Here is a 19,224-nt window from a genome sequence, read left to right as displayed (position 1 = left end):
TCAAGCATTTGGATCCTGTGGCCTAGCCGTGCTGTATATGCAAAGAAGGGGGCGTCTAGAGTCTCCTCCCGATCCGCAGGATCATGCCAAGTCCACTCTCGTGGGTCCCATTGCAGTTGCATGAGAGGTCAGCACTATCAAATCCATAGCCGCCATAGCCTCTCCTTGGCCACATTGGCCAGTGCTGGATCTATGTGCCATTCTTGTGGCCGAAAACCGATCACCCTCACCCTCTGCAAGGTGCAGCCTCTGAAATCCTCCAAGGGAAGCTCTGATCTCTCAAGTGTGCCCATTGGATCCAATAGAAAAAGTGAGCAGACCATTGTCTTCATCTCCTTCGTGGACTGCCACAAGGACATCGTGTCTAATAAACACTCCTAACCACGTTGGGGCTTGGGTCTGGATAGGCATCAGCCACTCTTGAGGGATAGTTGAGTGAATGTCGAAGCTGAGCCTATCTCGACCCCGGATCCCTGTAAGGCATCTCTCCTTCTCCTCCAGTGGTAGCTGCTTGTGTGTGCAATCCAATCTCCAAGAGCCCTAGCTGGTCCCGTGCTCAAAGCTCCCCAAGATACATGCGGCCGGGCCCCCAACATGTGGCCATTGGGTAATCGGATCAAGGGGTTCCAAGATCAAAGACTGTCGGAGCCGCTCCTCTGAGGCAACTGGAATTATCTGTCTGAGGGCTGGCCTGAGATGATCCCAAGCCCGAAGTAAATTGGTTGCAAATCTGTCCTCAAAAGCTGGGCTAAAACCACGGGCTCTCATCTCTGTGAAGATCCATCGGCTACTCTGCGGCCATGGTCCCCCAAGAGTCGGAGTGCGGGCTGAAATCCGAGCAAATAAGAAATCCTTCCAAGGCTTACCACCAGGAAGGAGTCCTCTGACAATCAGCTTGCCCAGGAGGGCAAGTTGGCTTTGAATAGCTAGATCGATGAGGCCCAACCCCCGTCTGCTACGTGGCTGAATGATCACTCGCCATGCCACCTTGGCCCTGGCTAGCCTCCCATCACTTCCGGCCCATAAGAAGTTCCGGATCAATCGCTGCACCTAGCCAATGCATGCCCGAGAAAAGGCCCAGCACAAAGTGATGTACCACATGGTGGCTTGCAGTACCTGGTTCGCCACCACCACTTTGCCTACTTGCCTACCTGGATCAAGTCTGAGAGAAAAGGGTGTAGTCTCCTGCTGATGGCCTTACCCAGGATCTTATAGGCTGTCCCGAGAAGAGTGATGGGTCTCCACTGTCAGATCTCCAATCTGTCACCACCCTCCTTGGAATCAAGTGAATCAAGCCCTCTGAGAGCCTCTCTGGCATGGCACCTGTGATCATAATCTTATTGAAGGCAGCACAAAGGCTACCTTCCATGAGGTCCCAATGGCGAAGAAAAAAGGAGACTGGAAGTCTGTCCGCCCCCAGGCATTTTCCCCTGGGAAGTGCCGTCACTGCCTCTGCCAACTCCTCAGTAGTAAAAGGTGTCAATAAGAATGACCAAAGAGGGGGGAATCACCTCCCTCCTATGCCGTCAGACCCTCTCGTGTGCTTCCACCACCTCTGGAGATATTGGGGCACGAGTGAGGAGGGATCAAAAGAAGTCCGTGGCGATGGCTCTCACCTGGAGGGGATCTGAAACAATAGCTCCATCCTGGCCACGCAACCTGCAAATACCGTCTCTCCTCTTGTGGGGGCCGGCTATCTCAAAGAAGTCCCCTGTGACTCTATCGCCTGTCTGAGTCCCGAAAGAGGCCCTAGCATGATACCTATACTTCACCCTCCTCTCCTCTATGGATCTAATCTCCGTGCGAACGGCGGCAAGCTGACTCTCGATCCACTGGCCATCTAGAGACCTCTATTGAAGGCGCTGTAGAGAGGCAAGACTCCTACGCAAACTGCTTTCCTGCTCCCGGAAACCCTCTTATCGGCTTTGGGCTGCCTTTTGCAAGAAACAGTTGATCTCCCGTAAGCCTTCATCCACTGTACGCGCAATAGAGTGTGAAAGAAAATCCAATACCGCCCATATCTGCTCTATCCTGCTGCAAATCTCTGGGTCCTTAATGAGGCTGTCCGGGATCCTCGAGCTCATCTGTTTGTCATGCCTCCAGGAGTCCTCTAAGGATAAAATAACCGGGGCGTGGTCAGAAAATGTAGTGCCTGCCAAAATACCAATCATACCTCCTGACCTGCAAGTCCACTCATCCACATAAAATCTGTCAAGTCTAGAGAGGTTGGGGCCGGTGCTCCTCCTAGCGAAGGCTCCCCGGGCTACGCCCAAATTCTAGAAGATGCCAAGGGTCCTGTCCCCTGACTGCATCATCTCCTCCCAGGCTGAGTACTCTACTCCTGAAACTGTGGCCATGCCACCCCCAAGTCTGTCCTCTGCTGCCTCTATCATGTTGAAGTCACCACCCAAGCACCAAAAATCAGCTTGAGGGGGGCCTGTTGTACTGAGCTCCAAAAGAGAGCTCTAGCTGCAGCAGCGTTCGGAGCTTAAACGTTGAGGAAGCCAACGCTATCCTATCCAATAGTAATGGTAATCCACTGTGCACACCCGGCTAGCACTTGACCTAGGCTTAACAGGGTCAAGATCTCGAGGGAATCCTCCCATTTAGAGATACTTGATTATGAGCACACCACTTGTATAGGCTTGGACCCTCAGTAAAAGTTATTATAGCAGGTCATACACACTCTTCATACTCTGGGCGTGCCGGCCCAAGGCACGTATGGCCTAATCTCAGTAGTAACGCCACCTCGTTAGGGCATTTGGGCTCATAACACATACCCTGTTCATGATTTTGGGTTCCATCATGGGGACGTGGTTCAATAAAAAGAGCTAACATCCCTTAGTCAACATTTTGAGTTTTGTGTTATGGTGTAGCAGATCTCTTACTAGTACTCATGGCATCTCTTACGCCACATTTACGCACTCAAGAGAGAAAGGTTTATGCACAAGTGGTCCATCATGGAAGATGCCATCATAATTTTGTCCCTCTTCAAAGAGTGTACGGTATGAATATATGTTGGAACTTAAACTTCCTTAATATTTATCATCAAGGAAGGGATCTAGATGAACATTGTTATATATGTCGTGTAGTGATTCTTGATGACAAGCTTTTTTCTGCCTATTCCCATTTTTGAACTTACTTTTTTGTAACATGCATGTATATATGTTGCATTTGCATGCACTTGTGTGGCATACAGGCATGTGCCTATGTATATTTTTATTGATTTATATACATTCATACCAGTGTATACTCTACATGCATATGAGGTCGCGCATAATTTGTATGGTGTCCACACAGATCCTGCATGCATGTGCAGGCACGCCAATTGTAACCTTTTTTCTCCTAAAGATTGAGAAAGAGATGCAACTTGCATGTCTCTCCTTCCATTATGCCTTTACTTTGGTTAAAAATGGTTGTTTATCTATATTTTCAGTTATCTCGTGGAGGCATGGAGTCAGAAGAATGGGTACTGTGAAGATTCTGGGAGAACTGCAATAAAATTTGTAGCTGCAAAGGTATGTGCATTTCTAAACAAGGCCTGTTGTTTTTCTCAGTCCTCTGGTTTTGTTAGTGTACTGTGGGCACCTGGATTTGGCAAATGCATTATGTTCATGCTAAGCATTGCATGGTTTTTCAATTGCTACTGGGCTAAATGTCAAATGCATTAATATGTTCATGCTGTGAAGTGTTTGGCTGTTTTTGGGTTATCTGTAGGTGCCACAGCAAACCAATTACTCTGATTGTGGGCTCTTCCTTCTCCATTATGTTGAATTGTTCATCAACGAAAATTTGAATGGAGACTCCACTGACTTTGTAAGTTGTATTTTGATTTTCAGAACACATACATATGTCCTTATGATATAATTACTTGTAGATAATGCTTACTAGCTCTAGCTTTATGCAAGTTTAAAGCATAGACATCAAGTATTGCAAGAGTTCACCTTGACAAATTTTGTTGTTAACAGTTTACTGTCAGTCCATGATTGTTCTTCTGGGCCTTTAAAGATGTCTATTCTGATTAGTTTGTGCCCATTATGCTTAGTTTTGATGTCTTTTGCAGGTGACTGGTGAGTGGTTCAATCCGGCAGATGTCTCTAAAAAGCGGGCAAAGATACAGCGGGTTATAAAATGCTTGCAAGATGAGAAACTAGCTGGAAGAGGCAAAAAACCGCAGCATTATTCAGCCTCAAATGTCATGGTGTCTACAGATGGTGCTTTGTTAGCTCAGAGATCAGCTGAATTGGGGGACGAAGATCCAAACTTTGTCTTTGAAGCCGCAAGTAAATTGGATTTGGTTCATGGTAATCTGTCTGATCAGACTGACAGTACTTTTGAGCCTCTCCATCATGAAAGTCAGATGCCAATGCAGGAATTCTCAGAAGCAAGGCTTGATTTCATGCATTCAGCTGTTCCATGCCAACCGCATCACTGTGTCCCCTTCAGTCAACTGCAGGGTCCTTGCAGCGAGCTTTTCATGGTTTGTCATGCTTGCCAAGAGGAACCCATTAATGATTTGCCAGAATATGCCATTGGGGAGGAAGACTTAATGGATTGTCATGCTCATGGAAGGGAGGTAGCCAATGATTCGCCAGGCCACACCATTGTAGAGGAAGAAGGCAATGATTTGAAGGACTCTAACATGGCTGAGAAAAGCTCGAGTATTATGGATTCAGGTTCTTTTGTGAACAACCACCCTAGTGTGAACAGGAAAAGTGAGCCTGGGTTTGCGTATATATTTCATTATCCCTATGATAAGCCAGTTCTTGGTGTGGGGAACACTTTAATGCAGAATTGTCTGGATGAAATGTTGTCTGCGAGTAGAGCTGAATTTAACCAGTCGCAAGGTGATTGTAAGCAAATCATGGATAAGGAGATGTATAATTTGGTAGAGCAAGTTGCTGATACGGCTGAATCTTCCTCTCTTGTGGAGAATGTGAACACCCAGCTTATAGAAGCTACTGTTATAGCCAGCGCTGGCAGCTCAGAATCACAGGAGTGCTTGTTTGGCTCAATTGGAGCTGCTAATGACCAGTTGGAAGACAAGGATACAATTCTCATGGATTGTGGGGAAGTTGAGACTCTGCGTAACGGAGAAAATAGTTGTCGGGAATGTATTGTTTCGGTAGTCGCCAATGATCAGTTGAAAGATGACGTTGCAATTGTCATGGAATCTGGGGAAGGTGAATCTTTGCAAGATGAGAATGACACTTGCAAGTCAAACATTCTGGAAGTTGCTGTCTCCAGTAAAAGCCCACACAAGACTCTTTACACAAGCCCACCCAGGAAAGGAGACACCTCATTCTTGGCAAACCCACATAACCTTATGGAAGTTGCTGTCTCCAGTAAAAGCCCACACAAGACTCTTTACACAAGCCCACCCAGGAAAGGAGACACCTCATTCTTGGCAAACCCACATAACATATCTTCTGACGAAGAACTCAGCACACCATGTACCACAAAAAATGGTAAAGCTGAGCTTGTTTGGGTTCCTGTAGAGCGACGCGTGACAAGAAGTGCCTCAAAAAGAATGGAAGATATGTCAGAACACAGGTATTCACGACTGCCGCGAAGGAAAAAGAAATCATTAATTGAAGTCTAGTAATCTGTCCTTAAAATGAGCTTGTGCAGCTTATTATCATCGCCAGACTGAAGGCATGTCAAATATCATTGCACAGTTGTCAAAGTCTAGTAATCTGTCCATAAACTGAGCTTGTGCAGCTTATTATCATCGCCAGACTGAAGGCATGTCAAATATCAAACACAGTTGATCATTCAGGCGTTGAAATAGAGCTTTGGCATGAGGTGGCATGCAATCATCAAAGTATATGCTTGGTATCCTCTTTTTATTTTTGGGAGGAGAGGAAGGGGGGGGGGAGGGGGTTTGGGGGTGGGTTGGAGATAATCAAGATTTGTTGGGTTGCTCCTCGTGAACCCAAAAAAAAAAGCCTGTTTGAAATGTTCCCCTGAAGGGTGGGCCATCTTCATGGTTTTGTACTGGGCCTGCCATGATGGGGTCCAAATTGCCATATACATTAACAGTAAGTAATGCCTCTGAGGAAGATTTTCCTTTTTTTCTTTTTTTTTTGGGGGGGGGGGGGGGGGGGGGGGGGGGATGTTGGGGAGGGGTGACGGGAGGAAAGGGGACACCACTCTCTTCTTTAGCGATATTGTCAAAATCCATTTTTCTATCTTGTACACAAACCCCTAGTACCTTCGTTCACTGTATCTTTCCTTCATGCCCTACTTGTAATCTGAGCTGGTTGTGACCAAATATGTCATCTTGACCAGCCTTTTTTTTGCAAAGATGCATTGTAAATTTCAACTAAAACAGTCGTACTCAGACAAGCTTTCAACTATAATGCTTGACAATTTCAAATGCAACCTTCTTCATCTGGTTGATTAGCAGAAGACTTAGGAATGCTATACATCCACTGATTTTAATCGCTACTTTGATCTGAACTCACAGAAAAATCCCTCTAGGCAAGTGGCTGCCCGTGTGTTTAATACTAGGGCTGGTCTGGTAGAAAGGAGAAACAACGAGCATTATTCTGAGAGAGAGGTCTACGGGGCAACTGATGGTATGCCACAATTGAATTGTTAATGACTTAGTTGATTGACATCAAGGTGGAGGCAAATAGAGCAGGGCGTAAAAGGTATCTTAAAGATGGTGTTTTGTACAATGTCAGTGGCCTGCCCAGATCTGGCGGGTTTGGATTTGCTGTAAGCATCTCTTGTAACAGTTGCTAATGCCTCGGATTTTTTTTGGAAAAAATCAAGAGGTTGCTGAATTTTAGATGCCACTAGGGTAGATTCAGTTTCTAAAGGAGCATGCTAGGTTGTTGCAGTAGATTCATTCATCTCACCATTTAGAAATCTTGAGCTAAATGGTGTAGCCTTTTTCTTATGCCCCTAGTTATATTTTTGAATGAGGAGCCGATCATTCATATAGTAATGACATTATTGGGCATTTACCATGTTGAGGCTCATCTTTTCATTGCCAAGATTTTATGGCATGATCTTCTTTCATGAAAAAGCAGAGTTCATTGGTAATGGCCTTTACAGGGTTGTTGGATTGTGCTCGTGGGATATGTACTATATTTAAAATTGGTTTAAGTGATGTGTATCATGTTTATTCTTATATACAATCCATAACATAATATAATTTTGTTAATTAATTGTATGAATCACATTACATCAACAATCAAAAAGGAAAGAAGTCTTAGCACCATGAAAAACTTCAATAGATTCACAAACCTAAGCCACCTACTCTCTTCGCTTTGTTGAAAGACAAGTTGAAGTCTTGGACTTTGGTCTTGAAATAGCTTGTACAGAGTTACAGATACGGAACCTATTGCCCCATCAACCACCACCTCCGACACTTGACCTTTCCCATGTGGATTGTATCTCTATTTATGAGGATGTATTGCACTTGTATAGTTGAACGTGTAGGAGATAGTTCTTTCTGTTCAAAAGTGTGGTGCCATAGAGCACATGTAGAGGCAGGTAGTGAGTACGTGAGCATGGAGCCATATGGCAAACTAGATTATCCTACATGTATGGAACAAGCAAAGATGTACTCCAGTCATAAAAAAGGGTTTATTTTTAAGCAATGAAAAGTACAGGCACTTGCACGTATTTTAAGTCTCTTTATGAGTCCAATTTAATTTATCTTGAAACTAGAGTCTGTTTCATATACGCATCAACATGGGTGTAATTAGATACCATTTATCTTAGCTTAGTGTAATCACTTATCATTAGTATGTGATTAGTTTAATCCGCTTGCATTAGTGAAGTTACCATGGATTTTAACATGTTCTCATAGCTTTTCTTCATTCCATGAGCTTCGCTTATCCTCCATTGTATTAATCTCAGCTTGTATTAGCACTAATACGTCATTAGCTTTACTAATTCCATCTTATCTTCTTCTCACCTCGTGGCCTAAATTTGCCGAGCTGATTGCTCTCTATTCACTCAACCATTGGCCAAACTCTTTTAGGAGCACATTTTTCATGCTATTGCTAAGCCACACCTCAAAGCATTCAACCCCGAATCGATCCCAATTAAGCGTAGCAAGTGAACACATTAGGACCTCAATGGAAGGCTTCTTGGGTCCTTTTATTTGGCAGTTTTAAGGAGTCCAACCTTTTCTCTTAAGAAGAAACGTTTTCTAATTAGAAGCTTCAAAACAGCTACTTTATTCGAATTTGAATTTTGGAGGAAAAATAGAATTTAAAATCTAGCAGACAAAACTATATCATGTAACATATCTATGGAAAGCTCTTGATTTTTTAGATCACGGATCTATAATCTCCGCTCAAATCGAAGCTAATATGTAGAAGTTATGGAGGTCCGAAAATTGTAAAATTGTCTCCCTCCTTTTTTTGGGAAAAAGTGTACCCTTTGATCACTCTTACACCTCTCTTACAAACCCAACATTTCAGTCCACATGGCAACTCCCCATTTGGTTATTCTTTAATCACCTTGATTAGGCTTGGGCAAATTAAAGGGCCCAAGAAGACCCCATTCACTTCCTAATGTGGTGATTTTCTTCTTCTTGTCCATTCTCCCTCTCTGCTCACAATTGGTCTAATTTCTTTCAAGGGATGTTTAGCAATGCTATGAGCTATCCATAGCCCAAGCCTCATGTTAAATGATCCACCAATTGAGCCACAACACACATTATGAGTTGGGATCTTTTTGCTAAATCTCAACGATTTTTATATGTTTTGAGGTAGTTCTTGGGCTCTATCCCTTGCTCCTCATCAAGAGCAATATTAAGGCTATGAAAAAAGCCTTATTAAATTTCACTTCAATTAGCTCTATGGCCCAAGTGACAATGCTCCATGTAATGATATGGGGCAATGCCTTGTCCATAGTGAAGATGCGAAGAATCCGTTGCTGAGCCTTCGGGCAATCCCAAAGACAATGTCTCTGAGACTCCTGAGGGTGGTTGCACCCCGCGCAAGCTACCGACCGACTAACTACTAGCCAAGTACCGACTGCCAAACTCTTATGTGCCATTAACCAAAGAAAGAGGGTGATCTTTCTAGGTCGAAAGCTGTCCCAAAGCCTCCTCCAACAAAAATTTGAAAGAAAGCGCTATGATAGGCCCTGTGATGAGGACTGCTAATGTGTTGCTGCTGTCTATATGCCATGTATCTCTGGCATTTGGATCCTACGGCCTAGTCGCACTGTATATGCAAAGATGGGGGGCATCCAGAGTCTCCTCTCGATCCGCGGGATTGCGGCAAGTCCATACTCCTAGGTCTCCCTATAGGTGCATGAGGTTAGCACTCCCATACCCATAGCCGCCAAAATCTCTCCCTCACCACCTTGGTCGGTGCTGGGTCTATGTGCCACTCCCGTGCCTGAAAACCAACCACCCTCGCCCTCTGCAAGGTGCAACCACTGAAATCATCTAAGGGAAGCTCATATCTCTCTAGTCTGCCCCATGGAATCCAATAGAAAAAGTGAGCAAGCCAGTGCTCTCATCTGCTCCATGGACCGCCACCAAGAGAATATCGTGTTTGGTAAACATGCCTAGCCACAGAGGGGGGCCAGGGCTAGGATATGAGTTAGCCACTTTTGAGGGATAGCTAAGTCAATGTCGATGCTGAGCCTATCTCTACCCCGGATCCCTCTCAGGCCTCTCTCCTGCACCTCCGGGAGTAATTGCCTATGTGCAATTCAATCTCCAAGAGACCTCGCTGGTGCCATGCTTAAGGCCTTCCAAGGTAGATGCGGTTGGGCCCCCAACATGTGGCCACTAGGTAAACGGATTAGGGGGTTCAAGACCAAAGGCAGCCAAAACCACTCCGCTTAAGGCAACTAGAGCTAGCTGTTGGAGAGCCGGCCTGAGATGATCCCAAGCTCGAAGAAAAGTGGTTGCGAATCTATCCTCAAAAGCTGGACTAAAACCGCGGGCTCGCATCTATGTGAAGATCCATGTGCTACTCTATAGCCAAGGGTCTCTAAGTCTCGGAGTGCGGGTTGAAAACCGACCCAATAGGAAATCCTTTCAGGGCTCACCACTGGGAAGAGTTGTCTAACAATGCTTGCCCCGCAGGGCACGGCTCAAAATAGCAGGGTCAATGAGACCAAGCCTCCCTCTGCGACGTGGCTGAATGATCACTCTCCATGTCACCTTGGCCTTGGCTGGCTTGCTGCCGTCAGTGCTAGCCCATAAGAAATTGTGGATCAATCGTTGTAGCCGGCCACAATACATGCTCGAGAAAGGCCGAGCATGAAGTGATGTACCACGTAGTGGCAAGAAGTACATGGTTCACCACCACCAATATGCCTTTCTGAACTCCAATATAAAATCTTGTTCTGAATACTCAGAAAAAGTGGGGTGAGCTGCTGCTCGGGAGAGAGATCAATGCCAACCTGGCAACTAAGATAACGAATTGGGGTGCCCCCCTCGGGATCCACTGGAAAGTCTCAACTGGCCGCCAAGTTGGGGCAGATGATGCTGAGCCCTTCAAAAACCAGACGACTTGTGCTAGTTGATCTGGGCTCTTGATGCGCGGTAGAAAATCTCGATCGCGCCTTCGCGAATCTCTGAAGATTTCCCACATCTCCTGCAAGGAAAGCTGTTGTGGCGTCTGCAAACTCTAAGTCAAGCAACTCTTTTTGCGTGGAAAGGGAAAGACACAATCCTTGAAGCCCAGTCTCCTTGAGCAGAGAGAAAACTACTTATGGACTGGGCGGCGAATAGGAAGAGGTAAGATGCCAGAGGACATCCCTCTCGAGCCGAGCGGGAAGGGGGAATCTGTCGCCACACGGGCTCCCTGGATGAGAACCTAACTGTGAGAGACTGAGTAAAGTCTTGAGACTCCACAAATCCACTCCATGGGAATCCCATCCAGCTCGTTGTGCCCTCTAGAATGTTCCAATCCACCCTATCATAAGCTTTCTCAAAGTCCAGGAGTAGCCCAATGAGGTCTTGTTGTTGCATCCTGGCTAAAGTCGTCGCCTCCCAGAAGATAAAGATGTTGTCTAGAATGCTCTGATCTTCAGCAAAGCCAGTATGAGTGTCGTGGATCAAGTCTTTGAGAAAAGGCCAAGATCTTATAGGCTGTCCCTAGAAGAGTGATGGGTCTCCATCGCTGGATCTCTAATCTGTCACCACCCTCCTTACCAAGTGAATCAGGCCCTCTGAGAGCCTCTCTGGCATGGCCCCTGTGATCATAATCTCATTGAAGGTAGCTCAAAGGCCACCTTCCATGAGGTCCCAATGACGAAGAAAAAGAGAGACTGGAAGCCCATCCGTTTCATCGAGCATTTTTCCCTGGGAAGTGTCGTCAATACCTCTGCCTAGCTCATGAGCAATGAATGGTGTCACTAAGAATGACCAAAGAGAAGGGGGAACCACTTCCCTCATGTGCCATCGGACCCTCTCACACGCACGTCCACCACTTGTGATAATGGGGCATCTGTGAGAAGAGATCGAAAAAAGTCTATGGCGATGGCTCGCACTTGGGGGGGGAAACAATAGCTCCATCATGGCCACAGAACCTGCGAATGCCATCTCTCCGCCTCTGTGGGAGACGACTATCTCAAAGAAGTCCCTTGTAACTCTCTCTTTGGCCTGAGTCTAGAGTGAGGCCCTGGCATGATACCTTTACTCCACCCTCCTCTCCTCGATGGATCTAACCTCCGTGAGGGCGGCAGCAAGCTAACTCTCAATCCACTGGTATTGGGGGACCTCTCTGAAGCCGCTGTAGAGAGCCTAGACTCCTTGTGATACTCCTCTCTTGTTCTCGGAAGCCCTCCAATTAGCTGTGAGTTGCATCCTGCAAGAAATTGTTGATCTCCCCTAGGTCCACATCCAATGTGCATGGAAAAGTGTAGCAAAATAATTATGCATCCTCTAGCCGAAGTAATGAGGACAATGAAAGGTTGTTTGTTATGCGACATGTACTTATGCTGTGTCAAAAAATAATGTGTCCGCATGCAATGATGATGTATAGTATGCGGATTGAGGTGCTTCGAACGATATCACCAGTCATGGTGGTGAGTGATTCAATGATATGAACCACTCGCCATGACCCGTCATTGGTGAGTGGTTCAAGAATATGAAAAATCCTGAAAAAGCCAAGTTTTGTTGAAATAGGGGATGATACTACTCATCCAATTTTCCATGTTGAAAATGTGCCATTGTCTATGCAGAATGGTAAGGTGAAGTATCTTGCAGATGTACTTCAGGCTCCAAGTATTACAAAGAATTTTGTTTCTGCTCTGTTGGCCAAATGATTGAGCAGGGTTTGCAAGTGCGCTTTAACCGTGATGGTTGCTCTATCGAAGACTTTAAAGACAAGTGCAGATTGGTTGCAAAGGATAATAGATTAGGTAGAATGTTTACACTAGATGCAAATATGTCTGAAGTGAAAGCTGTAATGTTTGCACAGGAATCAAGAGTTGTTGTAGATACAAACATTTGACATAGGAGAATTGGGCATGTAAATATGCAAAAAATGAAGTTTATACAGACTAAAGAAATTATAACAAGGCTACCTAAGTTTAAGGTTGATAGTATGTAAAGTATGCCAATTTAGAAAGCAGAGACAAAGCATGTATTTCCACATGATAGAAATGTGAGCAGGAATGTACTAGATGTTGTGCATTTATATGTATGGGGTCCCGTAAAAATTACGTCTATGGGTGACTGTAGGTGTTATGTAACAATTATTGATGATCACAGGAGAAAAGTGTGGGTGTATTTCATGAAGGAGAAGAGTGAGGTTTTCACTCATTTTTAGACACTCATTTTTAGAATTTCGGGGATGAAAAGCATATAGGAAAGCATGTGAAGTGCCTAAGGTCAGATGGAGGGGGAGAGTACTTCTCTAATGATTTCTCTGATTTTTTGGAAGAATGGTTTTCAGAGATAGTTTACATGTAAATACACTCCACAACAAAAGGAGTTGCTGAGTGGAAAAACAACACATTGCAGAGATAGCACGAGCATTGATGTGATAGTGAAGAATATGCCACATAGCTATTGGGCTGAAGGTGCTTCTATAGTAGTTTATATCATGAACATGACCCCTACTATAGCTAAACATAATGTAATGCCTGAGGATAAATTCAATGGTAAGAAACCTGATTTGTCTCACTTGAATGTATTACCTATGTGCATGTGCCAGAGGAGTTGCGTACGAAGCTGAATCCAAAGAGTGGGTTAGAAAGTAAATTAAGCTATAAGGAGACTTAATGTAAGCATGGAGAAACTATATCTAAACATTATTATGGCTACAATTGCATGAAAAAACATGATTTATACGAGTTTCTAAGGCCATTTCTAGTCAAGGTAGAAGTTTGGAAATTCCTCTTGTGTCTGGATGCCTGGCCTTGCTCATGTGGGCTTGTGGGTTTCTCAAATCTTCGATATAATCTCTCCAACCACTTGATTTAAGATAATTGAGTGAATAGGTAGAAGAGAAAAAAACTAGAGTAACAAATCAATTAAGACTTAACGACATTTACTAGTTGGGCATTCTAGAGTGCTAAGAAACGGTCGTAGCTTTGATACCAACTTGAGGCTCGATACTATTTGGGAATCCTAGAGTGCTAAGGAATGGTGGTGAGCTTTGATACCAACTTGAAACTTGCAAGTTGGGAGTGATTAGAGTGGAGTCATCACTATGGTGCATACTCCCCCTCTACCCTTCATCACTTATTTTTTAACAAAATCAAGGAAAACAACTCTAAGGAAAATGGAATAATTGATGTATTTGGGGTATCAATGACTTAATAATCATTTGATGTGTGTTTATGGTCATGCGTTAGAGTGGTTATTAAGGGTGGGATGATTAAGTGGTGTTTGTGGTTAGTGTTGGGGTGTTGGTGTGATAACTTGATTGATTACCACTTGACACTTGAGGGCCCAAAGGTCGTACTTTGATTGTGCTTCATCTCACAGTAGATCAAAGCTATAATAGATCCATTCTAATAATAATTTGAATATAGTAATAAAGTTAATAAACAATAATAAGAGAGCTTAAAATCAAATTTGTGCAAACTCCCTCTTGTAAATGATCCCTCCAAGTGCATAACAAAAAGGTGCCACACTTAGCATGCCACCCATGTGGCCCCTAAAGTTTTTACATATCCTTCTTCCTCAACCATAACTTTTAGTCTTATTTTAGATTTCCTCTTTTTACAAATCAACCATCCAAATGAACCTTTGCCAAAAGAGCCATACAACAACATTTGGAGGTCTACATGCCCCTAAATCAGCAAATCTAGGAGAAGAACTTGCCTCCCCTCGTATTTATATGAGTGAACCACCTACCACTCACCCCAACACGTACACCCAATATTCCAAAAAAGAAGAGGTGGCATCCTTTTAGTTTGGTTCTAAGACATGATTACATTTAAGGATTTGGGTGCCTTTTTACAACTTGTTGGTATGATTTGTGTTATCCTTTTGGACTCTGCATTTGTTCTTTTAGCCTCCCTCCTAAATCTTGTTCCTATATCTCATCACACAATCTCTTCTATATAGCTATCAAGTTCTTCTTAGTTGTTCCTCAAGGAGTTTCAATTCTTTGTTTGTTGAGGTTAGTTTTCTTTTAGTTGTAGTTATTAACAAGTGGACTTTCTACAAAAGTGAATAGACTAGGAAAACTTTTTCTTTTGGTTTACTTCTCCTATATTCTTTAAAATTGGGGAGACTTATGGGTGTGCCTAACAAAGACATTAGTACTATTATGTTTTTGATAGGGTTTTCCAGATCCCATAGTTGTAACACATTATGGGCTTCAACCAAGTGATCCAAGTGAGTGGATAGCTTTGTATGTGTTTCTTGCACTATCAATTCTTTTAATTGAGAAGTTGAGCCAAGTGAATGGATAGCTTGGTATGTGTTACTTCATTTTCTTGTCAATTATTTTAATTTGTAAATGAGACTCCATTTGGAATTGTATGTCTTGGCTTCTTCCACACATTTTTCCACTTGCAATAACTTACATTTAATATTCTTTATCTTGGATGTCACTCTCTTTGCAATGAAGGCTAGTTTAACCTTGTCTAAATGGTCATTCAAAATTGCACAGCCAATTTTTCTAATTTATACATAAATATGGCATCTACTTTGCTCATTGTCTAGGAAGCTTGAATGTATCAATTATAGTGTCTAGGTCTAGGAAGGTCAAATTACCATTCAATATGATTGTTTTGATAGAGTTATATGATTCCATTGCTTGCAAAGAAGGGTCAAGATTTTTCTTTCCCAATTTAGCCTTTCAAATTTCTTTATAGAAGACCATGTATGGTGCACAAGGACCTCCAGATTGATTGTCCTTTCATGTCCAAATATGTCATAACTATTGGATCTTCTAGAATGGAGAGCTGGACTCACACACACACACACACACACACACACACACACACACACACACACAGAGTGCTCAATGACAAGAACACAAGGGTGTAGAGTGCTCAATGACAAGAACACAAGGGTGTAGAGTGTGACAGAGAATGGCAAGCTCAAAGGAGAGAGAACAAAGCTCTCTACAAGTACAAATAGAAAGTAGAAATAAGCAAGCAACCCTAAAATGTGAGTAAGGTTGCTTATATACTAGTTAACTCTATAGGTTCTTATTCACACCTGGATGGCCATGGGGAAAAATCCAATGGAACAAAAGTGCCCATGGCATAAGAGCAAGACCTCTAGATATTTAACAAACCTCCATATAGTACAAATGTAAGGTGTGAAAGGCCTCAAATTTTTATGTGATAAGGCTTTAGTGAAAAGATATGCCACATTATCATGTGTACGACAATAGATCACTGACAGATTGATCTCTCTTGCATGGAGTCTCTCTCTGGCATAGTAGTAATGCACTTCAATGTGCTTAGTCCTAGCATGAAAAATAGGGATTCTTAGCAACTGTAATTATGCTTTGACTATCAGTGAGAATAGGAGTAGCGGTGTCTAAAGGGACACAAAAATCCTCCCCATCAATCTTCTCACAATGAAGGACTACCATATATCTGCCAAACCCCCGTGCAGTACAAATGTGAGGTTTACAGAGACTAGAGATCAGTATTTGAAAGGGAAGAGGCCCAAAGCCTTGTGGAAGGCCTCAAACTTTTAGTGAAAAGATATTCCATGAAACTATCATGTTTACTATAATAGATCATATTGATCTCTCTTGCATGTATTCTCTCTCTACTGACATAGTGGGTAATGCACTTCAATGTGCCCTATATCGAGTCAAACAAGCATAAGTCTTAAGGTACAAAACTTTGGGAGCTTGTTTCAAACCATATAAAGCTTTATTAAACTTATAAACCATCTGTTCTTGACTAATTTGGGAAAATACAGCTTACTACAAGTCACCATTCAAGAACGTTATTTTGATGTGTTGGTGCACTTCATGATGGGCTGCCAAAGCAATAACAAATCAAATAGTGGTCATATGGAAAGAAGCGGAAGAAAAAGTTTCATCATAATCAATCCCTTTCTATTAGGAAAGACCTTTTTCAACAATTTTGGCCTTGAATCTATCAACTAGTCCATCTACCTTTCTTTTAACTTTGAAAACCCACTTAGTACTTATAGCTTTCTTGCCAAGTGGTAGATCCACTAAATCCCAAAGTACAAGTTTTTTGAAATGAATGAATTTCATCTTACATGGCTTTCACCCATTTTGGATCTTCTTAAGCCTCTTTAAAAGACTCGAGATTATCTACATCATATAGAGAACTAAGAAATGAAAACTCAGTAATATTTGCACCGGTTCAAGCACCAAGGATCTAGTTCTATTATGCTATCCTACAAGGTGCTTCTAACCCATCTAGGCATAGCCCTAGATTCATTGATTACTCATCTTTCAACATTTACTGTATCTTCTAGCCGATCTGAAGTTGATGCATCAATTTCTTGAGCATTCCCCCCTTGCAATAGGAGGTAAAATCTTATGAGAATTAGTAGATACTAGCATAGGTAATAAGCCATCAAATGTGTCTATTGCACTCTGTTTCTATTGCAGAAAGTTACCTACAAACATAAAGTAAGCAATGCTTAATTCAGGCGTTAATCTTGATTTGCTTTCTAACCCACTGAAATAATTAATTTTCTCTCCGTTTTCATTACAAAAAAAAAATCAACAAACATAAAGTAATTAATGCTTAATTCAAGTATTAATCTCAACCATGGAGGGTTCAAATCTCTAATTGGGGTGTTGCTATTCCTCTATTTTACATCATATAGTACTCCAACATTATGAGCCTGGACTTGAGATGAATAGATGGAAGATGAAAAAGATTTATCCATCATTCCATTGGGGGTTTGAGTGATGCATTTATACACCACATTACATCGTACTCTAAAGGGATAGGGGATGAATTTTATAAAATATTTATGACAAAGGGAAAGGCTCTTAAATCAATCTTAAATTTTAATTTAGTTTGGACATAAAAGTGATGATTCTTTTCTCACATATGTCAATAAAAGAGCATCACATGCAAGAACTAGCAAGTATAGGCTACCCTATAGAAGAAGAAGATGCCATTGCCATCCTATCAAAAATAAAAAGCATGCCAAGTGAATAGTTTGGGCCATTGAAGAATGAGAGCATGCGCCTTAGAGTGATACATACTTCCCCTTAAATGATGAAGGGATTTATCACTTAAGGGGAAGTGTTAGAAAATAAGTGATAAAGAGTACCTAGAAATGAAAGGGAGTATGCACCTTAGAATGATTCATACTCACCCTTAAGTGATGAAGGGAGTATGCACCTCAGAGTGATGCATACTCACCCCTAAGTGATGAAGAGATTTATCACTTAAGGGGGAGTGTTGGAAAATAAGTGAAGGCACCTACTTCAAGTGGGCATGTGATGTGCACAAAAGACTTGAATCAAGGGGTGGTGGACCTAGAATCAAGGGAGATGATTAGGGCATGTTAGATGAGGATTAAGATTAAGCCATGGGATAATGATGATGATATCTAATGGAAAGTTTTTGTGTGTGTGTGTGGATCAACTCTTAAGCATTGTCATCTTATCATTAGTGCTAATTACTTTTCCTCTACTTAGATTATGCTAAAAGGTTCAACCTAATCCATTAATATCCACACCCTTATCATTCCCAACTTGTAAGTTTTAAGTGATTTCCATTAGCCAAGATTCTCTCTATATGAATTCAACATACATGTTATTTTAAGTAAAACAAATATTTAAGAAAGAACTACTATGCTTTTTTGGCTTGAAGATCCTCAATTTAAGATACATGCTATTTTAAGTAAAAACATCATTTAACAGCTATGCTTTTTGGCTTGAAGATCCTATCAATTCATTATGAATGTTATTTCATTTTAAATAAAAATATTCTTTAACAAATAATTGCTATGCTTTTTGGCTTGAAGAGACTATTATTCTTCATTTTCTTGAATGTGCCCTTTCTCATTTGAATATGCCCTTTCTCATATTGAATGGTTGTTGATGATGTGTCATGGTTCACTTCTCCTTTCAATGTTTCCTCAATATCTTGATCTTGAAATACATATTTGATTGAGGAGCACTTGTATAACATGCCACCATTTTAATGGATGTCAAAAGGGTTTGAAGTAGCCTAGTCCCAATAGATCCAAGTCTTTTTTATCTATACATGGAGACCACTAAAAGAACACACTTGCAATCTTCCCAATTTTTAACACACTAAAGGAATCTCCTTCCATAACCACATGGATCTGTGAGGTTTTACCCTCCAACACCAACACCAACACCAACACCAACACCACCTACCCTAGCCCTACGAGGCTTTCCAATGATTATGTCTTGTCCATGCATTACATGCATTCTTGGTTATGCCCCCATCCACAAGTCACACAACATCCTTAACACATTCCTCTTCTTCATCAAAGAAATGCATTCTTGGTTATGCCCCAATCCATAAATCACACAACATCCTCAACACATTCCTCTTCTTCATCGAACATATCAACCTTAGGGACCAAATCGGCGAAGATCTTTCCTTAATAACAAATACCTGACTGTAATCTTCACATTAAAATAAAAAGGCCAATTTGACACGATCCTCTGTAGATTCAAACACATTCACTTACATGGTCAAGAAGACCCAAAGGGAAGTACGTCATCCTTCACCCTTGAATGGAAAAACATCCATGCCTACAGTCTAAAAAAGACCCAAAGGAAATACAACATCCTTCATCCCTTGAATGAAGGATCATCTTTACTTACAACCCTAGTG

General features: G+C 42.3%; 1 protein-coding gene across 14 annotated transcripts in view; it reads left to right on the top strand.

Moving 5' to 3' along the window:
* The window catches only part of LOC147628426 (uncharacterized), a 107,685-nt gene extending 101,861 nt beyond the window's left edge, over positions 1-5,824 (top strand). For all 14 annotated transcript variants that reach the window (XM_086813566.1, XM_086813568.1, XM_086813563.1 and 11 more), the window contains 3 exons: positions 3,437-3,518; positions 3,718-3,816; positions 4,064-5,824. In XM_086813566.1, the coding sequence (XP_086669692.1) occupies positions 3,437-3,518; positions 3,718-3,816; positions 4,064-5,602 (1,720 nt within the window). In that variant the 3' untranslated portion in view covers positions 5,603-5,824. The remainder of the gene's footprint in view (positions 1-3,436; positions 3,519-3,717; positions 3,817-4,063) is intronic.
* The last annotated feature ends 13,400 nt before the right edge of the window (positions 5,825-19,224 follow it).

This window comes from Cibotium barometz, chromosome 19, assembly GCF_041138505.1.
Source record: "Cibotium barometz isolate CiBa-2024 chromosome 19, ASM4113850v1, whole genome shotgun sequence".
In the NCBI taxonomy this organism is placed as follows: domain Eukaryota; kingdom Viridiplantae; phylum Streptophyta; class Polypodiopsida; order Cyatheales; family Cibotiaceae; genus Cibotium; species Cibotium barometz.
The sequence above is the reverse complement of the archived record's forward strand: the minus strand, read 5'-3'. Positions and strand labels throughout refer to the sequence as shown.